General features: G+C 41.5%; 1 protein-coding gene across 1 annotated transcript in view; it reads right to left on the bottom strand.

The window, feature by feature from the left end:
• Positions 1 to 3,790: 3,790 nt before the first annotated feature.
• DUSP22 (dual specificity phosphatase 22) overlaps positions 3,791 to 8,566 on the bottom strand; it is a 44,055-nt gene continuing 39,279 nt past the window's right edge. The window contains exon 8 of the mRNA XM_017738598.1: positions 3,791 to 7,608. Within this exon, the coding sequence (XP_017594087.1) occupies positions 7,423 to 7,608 (186 nt within the window). The 3' untranslated portion in view covers positions 3,791 to 7,422. The remainder of the gene's footprint in view (positions 7,609 to 8,566) is intronic.

Here is an 8,566-nt window from a genome sequence, read left to right as displayed (position 1 = left end):
TAGTCACACAGCAGATTGTAGGAGATTTGGTAACAATCCCAAATGCTTCTCAGTCCAGCATTTCATGGATTGGACAAAGGTGACTGACTCAGTATGCCTTCTTGGTAAGTCAAAACCACAAGTCCTTTGTTTCAAAAAGGACAATGGAAATTCCTAGCCCATCTTACTTCAACACTGGTGCTCTTGCAACCCTTTCTATGCCATTTATGCAAGTCATGCATTATCAGGAAGGTATAATTCTAATGGAGAGAAAGCCAGCTAGAAATATGTGAGATCTCTCAAGGGAAACATTGATGTAAGGTGACTAACCCAGGGGAATGAAGGTCAACTCTAAAAGAAAAGAAAATATTGTAAAGTATTTAAGATTCTTTCAGTGACAGCAGAGTCTAGAGTGCATTTCCAATGAATTACTGTATTACATTAATATCCACTGGTGGTTATACCTTTTCCCATTCACCCTCCAAACTTATTACTGATGGTTAACTTCATACAGCCTTACCCAGCTGAGAAATGAGAGAGGTACACTTGCATGGCCTCCAACATGTGCAAAAATATTAATTTCTTGTTTGTTTTTCTCCTTTCTTTCCTTCTTTTGAGACATTGAGGGATTTAATAAGCTGTTTTGCTGGGAAAGTCACATGCTGCAGACTTAACTTGCAAAGGCTTCCAAAATGCAATCCTTGGAAAAATACACAGTGAGCATGCATGTACACAGCCGTAACTCTGACACCTTCAACATATACTTCCTCTCAACACAGGACAGTTTTTCCCTGCTTGGAAACTTTCAACAAAGTTGCATCTTGCCTTAAAACAGAAGGGAGAGAATCAAATAAAATGTTTGCCATCAGTAACCTGCACAGGATGCTGGTCCACCAATGAACATTGCTTTTTGGCATACAAATCAGAAATAAAATATCCCTTTTCAATTTTTTAAATGCTAGGCTCAACACTGTCATGGATCAGTGTTACTTATCCAAAGCACCCAGTGCTGTACAAGAGCCAGAAGGCCACAGAAGATGACAACATCCAACAGAAGGCACATCAGGCTTGGGAAAAAAACACCCAACCATAACAGGACAGATACACAGACAGCCAAAGTGTACTTGTTAATACAATTAATTAAATCAGCAACCTTATAACATGAGCATTTTTTAATATAAATACATACTTACAGGAAACAAATATGTTTGCAAGCCACACACTGGCACTCACCCTGACTCAAGGGACAAAACTAGTTATTTAAAAAAAAACAAACCAACCAACCAACCAAAAAAACCAAACAAACCCACACACAGAAAAGAAAGGTAAAAAAATGGGAGGAGGGGAAGAAATGCAATAAATTGTATCAAAAATCCCATTTGCTGTATTATCTGCTGACAAATTAAATAAAAACTCACTTGCTTTCAGAGAAAGAAGGAGACGAGGAGAATCAGAACTCACTTTCAAAGGGTCCATTTGTAAATGCCTCCTCCCAGGTCTAACACTGCTTTGCCAATGCCTGTATGAATAATGACCAATTGAGCAAACAACCGAAAAACACACTTCAAGTAGCTTTGACATCTTGGTTCCGATCTCTCTACTCATAATTCAGTAAATAATGGAGGGTACAAACCTGCACATTCGTAATTGTCTCAACTAAAATGGAAACTGGGCTCAGGTCTGGCTGAAAATCCCACTTTTTGAGGCTGCTTGCAAGTGAGTTTTAGTCCCAGTTTACTGCAGATGCGTCTGGCTCACACGAGCAGAACCAAGTCTCCTCCAAGGACTGAGCTATGCAGCTACTCAATGGCAAAAGGACACCTCTTGCTCACACTTCATTAATGCCCACTCCTAATATTTACACTACATGGAAACTACGGGAAGTCACCTTGCTACTCACAAGCTACTCAGTTTTGGTAAACTGGAGTTGGCATAATTCACTAGAGCAAAGCACACATTCAAACATATAAAGAAGAATTTGTTCCTTGGCTGAGGGCAGAATAATAATATTGGACAGAGTAGCTAAATGTAGCAATGAAATAGTTAAGCACAGGAGCTGGGCCGCATGGAAAACAAAACCCACATTTAAAGCTCTGCTGGGAACAAAGTGTGAAATTAGCTGTTTCTGTCACATGCCTTGTGTCTCCAGGGGTATCTACAGAAACACTGCACAGTGCAACATCATCTTCCTCATGCTGTCTAATATTTTCTACAGACCATCATCATTTTCCCTCTGCCAATGCAATCTTCTTGAGGAGGTGGAAGGACTCTCATTATTTGCTGGCAAAGCCAAAACTCCTTACCAGGTTATCAGCACATCTAAGGACATGCAGGTTTGCCCTCTAGTTCCTTCAGCTGACTGCACGATGGGACAGGACTCCAGGAATCAGATCGAAACTGCCACTTTCCAGAACTCACAACAGTTACATGTAACACCAGAGGGAACGAGATACACAGTCAGGAACAGCAATAGGGCACCACGGCTCCAGCACGATTTTTGCATGCAATTTGGATAAAAATTACCCTTGAAAAGTACTAAGTGGTCAAAAGGAAGACAAAGCAGTCGAGCATTTTTCATTTGGAAACTGCTGCTTTCCTTTAGGCATAGGAGAAGCCTCCTCTAAAACTTATGAGGTTTTCCTAGATCAGGAGGGATTATACTTTAAGCATGTTTTCTCTCTCATCAGTGCTGTAGCACATATACCTAAGACATTGCTATGGATAACAGATGGGAGAGAGAAGGTAATCACACTACTAATTCAAGTGTCACATAGCAGGTTGTACTGAATTCAAAGTCTCTTCACAAAGAGGACTGAAACACACATTAATAAAATCTGAGCCATCCCATTTACACTGAAGATGAATAATGTATTGTGTATTATGAAATGTATTATGAACAAGGTGCATCTATCACTTCCAGAGCTATCTACAGACACAACTGCTTTATTCTAGTGGAGGATATTACTGATTAGTTAAATGCTCAAGATTCCTTAGGAATCACCATCCACACATTCCCAGTAATATATAAAATAACAAGTACTAGGAGAGGAAGGAGAGGGAAAAAAGAAGACTCAAAACTCACTGTGCCTGAGCATGTAATTCTGCCTTCATGATAAGGGAGTCCCACTGCAAAAACAGTTCAGCTTTCAGCAATGACTGAAGTCACCATAAGATCTGGCTATAATCTGACTGATTACACTTTCAGGTTGGTGGGCTTTTTGGTGTGGGTTTGGTGCTTTTTTTCCAATTGCCCAAATGTCAGAAATACCCTCTTAGCAGAGGTAGTGTCAAACCAGAAATTCAGAGTGTTATCTGTGGGAATTTGAATGGGGCAGTTCCTCCCTTACACTAAGTTTTTTAATGTTTTCCCCTGAGAATTATCTGCCACTTACATCAGCTTCCTCTGACAGACCACTACTGAGAGCCTTGAGCACTGGCAGCCTGAAAACCAAGTAAGTTTTACAGCTGATTAAGCCCTAAATCAGTGTGCTATGGAAAAGAAGGTATTTCAATATAATAAAAACATTGGATTCACCACACACCCTGTTGCAATGATGGGCCAGCAACAATAAATAAGACAGCAACATGCAAGATCCTCTTGGGAGACTATCAAGACATGCTTGTGCTGAAGGTTCTTGAACTGACCTGGAAGAACTCAGTGAAGAGAGGGGAAGTTTCAAGAAGTCTGTGTGCAGTAATCTAAATACCAAAATGACTTAGTCTTGTACTCTTACTGTACCTGCAGGGATACAAACAGCGAGTAGAAGCCTTCTGGACACTATTACTGATTTTCAAGAAATACAAAAGCAGATCAGGTGTTAACATTTAATTTTATTTATAAAAAAATTGTAGAACGTATTAAATACAAACATTTGGAAAAAGCAATCAAGGCTTCGCTAAGATGCCCAGGAAGAGGAAGACAGAGAATCAAGAAGCTTACCAGATTTAGAGTGTTTAAACTTGTGGAAGTAATTGATATAATTTTTCACTGACATCTTTATAGGTGGTGGCCATTATAGCAAACAAAGTTATTATTCTTTTTAAAAAACAGATATGATTTGCCGTATCTTCCCACTCAACCACAAAATGTAAGGAAGCAACTTTTTCCAGGTTAAAAAACAGAGTAATAAATACTATTAATACATTTACCCATTACCTATATTCTATAACACTAGACATTTGCTTATAATCACACATGGATATCAAGTGTAGCCCAAAAAAAAATCGATTATACATTTCAAATCTGGATATCCAATAAGGTGTTATAAACTTTATACATTTTCCAGTGAACATCAAAATGAGGACGGTGTTTTGAAGTACAGAAACAAAACAACTGAATGTATCATCTACACTACAAAGGCCAACTACTAAGAGATGAATTGGGTCTAGTCATGTTCCAGATAGCTGGAAAGTCCTACAAATTGCCACTGAAAGGCTGGTTGGAAGACAAATCATGTCACATTCTCAGTCTGCATTAGCTCCTCTTGCTCTCTAAAAGGCAAAAGGTGAGAACTGTAGCTGTCTCTCCTGCACCCATGGTAATTAGGGAGTCAACCACCATTCTGCCCTCTACATGGACAAACCCGATTCAAGTTTTCTTAGACAGCTGTTGCTCTTATACTGCTCTTACCTGCAGTATACAGGACACACAGACCACTACACAAGGAGGAGAGACTACAGAAGATACCTCTTCTGCCTTTCAAAAAGAGAGAAGCACTTCCACTCACTGACAATATGGCACTCCCTCCGTCTTCCCAGCTTACCCTGTATCTGCTTCCGAGCTGCAGCATAACGCACACTGTTGTGGCTATATGGCCCTAAAGCCAAATTCAGGTCAAAAAAATCCTGCTTGTGGGACTGACTCTTTGGAGATAACCAAACTATTTTAAAAAAGCAGTGCAGATTAATCTTGGACACATGAACGTTAACAGGTATCTCCCATTCTGCCTTGCACGTGTCAGAACAGTAAAAAGAACTGCCAACTTACCAGCACTCACAGGGTTACTACTGCAAGGACAAGAGTGCCAGGAGTGTTACAGGATACACAGTGTCGGCAGCCAGCTACAGGACAGTCTGGCTGGATACCTGCAAGACCATAGGCAGAATACTCCTGACAAAGCTGCCCTCTGGGGATGGGCTGACGCTGCCCTACGTATCCTGTTGTGAGTAGAGGGTTGAACAAATGGACCCGCATCCTGAACGTGTGTCAGACCCTGTTACCGAGGAAAACATTTTCCAATTATCACATCTACCCTCAAAGCACAGAAGGGACTGCCAATGTGGACACTGCTGGGCTGGAATTGTTAAGCAGACAATTATTTGCAGATCAACATCTTCAGGAACAGCTAAATACCTCTCTTACCAGGCAATCACAGAGCAGCTGCTGGATATACCAAATAGGCAGTGATTCATTTAGCTGCAAGCTAGAAAACAAAGTCAATTCCAGCACTTCTCCCAAATCACAACATCCCTTACTGCAACAAAGATATGATTATCCCGCTCTCATCGTGCTCAGTACACTTAAAGCACTTAGTGCAATGAGAACTCTGATGCAGGCTTGACCTCAGATGAAATGACAGGTCAGTTCCACCCCATTCCCTTTTTTTCCTTTTAAGCAATTATTGATATGCATGACCCATATTTCACGAGCCATAGCATATTTTTTTTTAAATACTTAACAACAGATATTTAACAGCCAGAGTTTACTTGACCCAAAAGCCTTGCTCCCATCCAGAGAATTCACTGCCACCTGCAAGCAGGAAATCACATGTAGAGGAATCTTGTGAAGGAATATGGGAGGCCAGAGTACCGAAGAAATTGAAAGAGACACAATAGTCTATTTAGTATGCTGATTGCTTCTCACTCAGTGCTCAGCTTTTAGCATGATATACACCACATTTGAACAAATTAAAGGTTTGGTTTTAGTTTTCTATCTTGGCTGTTTGGGTGGTATTTTTTAGTTTCTAGAATCTTCAAGAAAAGTGGGCCTTCCAAGTCAAAGACAAAAAATCATGATCTTGGCATCAGTGCCACCCCACATTACACCATCAGCAATCAATACAGTGCCCAGCACCCCTACTGACATGTTTGAAGTTACACTCTTACGAGCCACTTGAGTCCAGCAATGGCTCCATTCCAGAAACACACAACGTTACCAAGAGCAGAGTGTGGCCCCTAGTTTCAACCTAGTTTAAAATATATTGTACAAATGCATTCCTACAAATCTGATCACAGCAAAATATATAGTGGTGTTTACACAGCAGGAAAGTTGAATTCCAGCAACTCAGTCTTTAAACCAGTGAGAAATATGGGCAATTTTAAAAGAAGACAATAAACTTTTCAAATACAGACATCTGTGAAATATACATGCACACGCACACTCTCGCACACACTCGCACCCACTTACTTCACTCAGATTAAGATTACACAAGGCAATTTTCAAGGTTGCATTTACAACCACAATGACAAGAACAGCATTTTTGAGGTAGCTGAAGTCAAAGAGCAAACCACAGCACAAGCAAAGAAACAGGTGCTCGCACTCACACCGAGCCCACTCTTTGGAGACGCGTTATCATGTGCGCAGGGGCGTGTGCTGAAGAGGCACGTGTTCCATGGGGAATGAAGTTCAGCGGCACTGGAGACCTGATAAACTGTTCTCCAGAAAAGCTTACGTTGGGAGACCAGATGCACAGTCAAGGGACCACGGCTTAAATCACTGCACATCAGCTGAGCTGTGGTAACAGCCTGGCTGCTCTTGGTCTGTGGCAGCTCTGCCGGCAGCTCTGCCGACAGCTCTGTCTCACGGGCACTGAAGCAAAGACAGCTGTGGCGGTTGAAGGTGTTATTACTCAGAGCTGTCTGTCCCACTTCTCTCCTAAATGCTACTGCTGGGGGAAAGGTACTTGTGCCCCTGTCTCACCTGCTCCAGCTTTCAGCCTAGAGTTCAAGTTCACACCCACCTCCACACTATTACTTGCCAAAGGACTGTGAACAGGAGCAGCAGAGACACAGACTTGAGTTTCCTTCTTCAGGTGCAGTAACACCTTTGCCACACTAATAGTGCAGAGATGCCAAACTGCCACAGCTTGAATCACCAGACTTCATCTCTCCAAGCCCTTTGCTAGCCTACAACAAGAGGAGTTGAGCTAACCTCACAGCAAATGCCAGGCAATGTGGGCAGAAGGGGATATAGCTGTGGCTGACAGACAAACTGCCTCAGCCACAGTAACTGGATCCTGTCTCTGGGCATAAACAGAGCTTGATCCTGCCCAAATTACAAAACTGTGTGAAACACATTCATACACACACACACATCATGTCATCAAGAAGCTTTCTATAAATCAACAGTTTGCATGGTTAACTGCTGAAAGTCTTGAAGATGGGATGGAAAACATGGCAAGATGTTTTGCAAAAGTAGAAAGAAAAAAAGTCGACCTCTTGCGATTAGGTCTCTGTTGTGTAGTTGCTGTATGAGAGAGATGGCACAGATGAGAAGTTGTTATTCCACTGCCTTCCTCCAGTAGTCTGATGCAACTCTGCCTGCTCTTTGTATTTGCTCAGAAGATTTTTGGCTTCTTGCAGATCCTGAGAAGAGTTTTCCCCATATTCTTCTTTCAGCCACTGCCTAAACTGCAGAAATTGAAAATACATGTACAAAATGATGAAACTGTAACATGAAATTGATGGAGAAGTAATTCTTCTTCCCATCCTACAAAATTTCAACAGCCTTTAGGATCATACACAGTTTAAGAAAAGCACTCCAAATATTGCATGTCCTTCAATATCAGCACAGAATGCACAGCACAGGAACACATATTTGAAATCACTGAGACCCCTAACATCTCCTGAAATGACACTTCTGTGGAACAGCTTGACTGACTGGAGTAATACAGAGTAAGGAACACCTGCTGGGAAAGGACATCCTGGACTTAAAATCTCCCTGTTCCTGCTGCATACACAAACAGCAAGAGGAATTAGCATGGAAGCCAGTATGACCAGCCAACTTGCCCAAGTCACAACAGGCTGCAAGAAGATTGAAGATCAGAAAGTGAACCACTCTTTCAGGTTTTTTATCTTGAGCCCACAAACACCAGTAGTAAAAAATGTAGTGTGGATACCCTAATAGGTGTCTTCTAGGAAGAAGTAGTCCCGGAGTTTAATACGAGCTATAGAATAGGACCCCATATGTTACTGATGTGAATGACTGAATAAAAGTACATGGTAACAGATGTACCAGGCCCAGCTGATGGTCAGCCCAGTTCTGTATCCTGCTTTAAGAGTAACCAGATGTAAATGACGAGGAAAGAATCAAGCAATGGCAGGGCAATAATGGTGAGACCTTTTCCCTGGCCATTTCTTCAGCTTGCAGCAATTTTCAGCTCAGGTGCTTTCAGAGGCTGAGGCAATATCTTTGTGTTTGATAACACAAAGTAATTCTTTTGTCATGAGATCACATTTTAAACCCACAACTTCTGACCACAAAATATCTGTATGCCAACAAGCTCCATAAGTACATATTGTATAAACCCCCCACTCCTTTTCCTTGATTTAGACCTGCCAACAGCTATCACTGTCTCACAGGAAAGAG

This window comes from Corvus brachyrhynchos, unplaced genomic scaffold (assembly GCF_000691975.1).
Source record: "Corvus brachyrhynchos isolate BGI_N302 unplaced genomic scaffold, ASM69197v1 scaffold237, whole genome shotgun sequence".
NCBI classification, from domain to species: domain Eukaryota; kingdom Metazoa; phylum Chordata; class Aves; order Passeriformes; family Corvidae; genus Corvus; species Corvus brachyrhynchos.
This window is presented reverse-complemented; position numbering and strand designations above follow the sequence as displayed.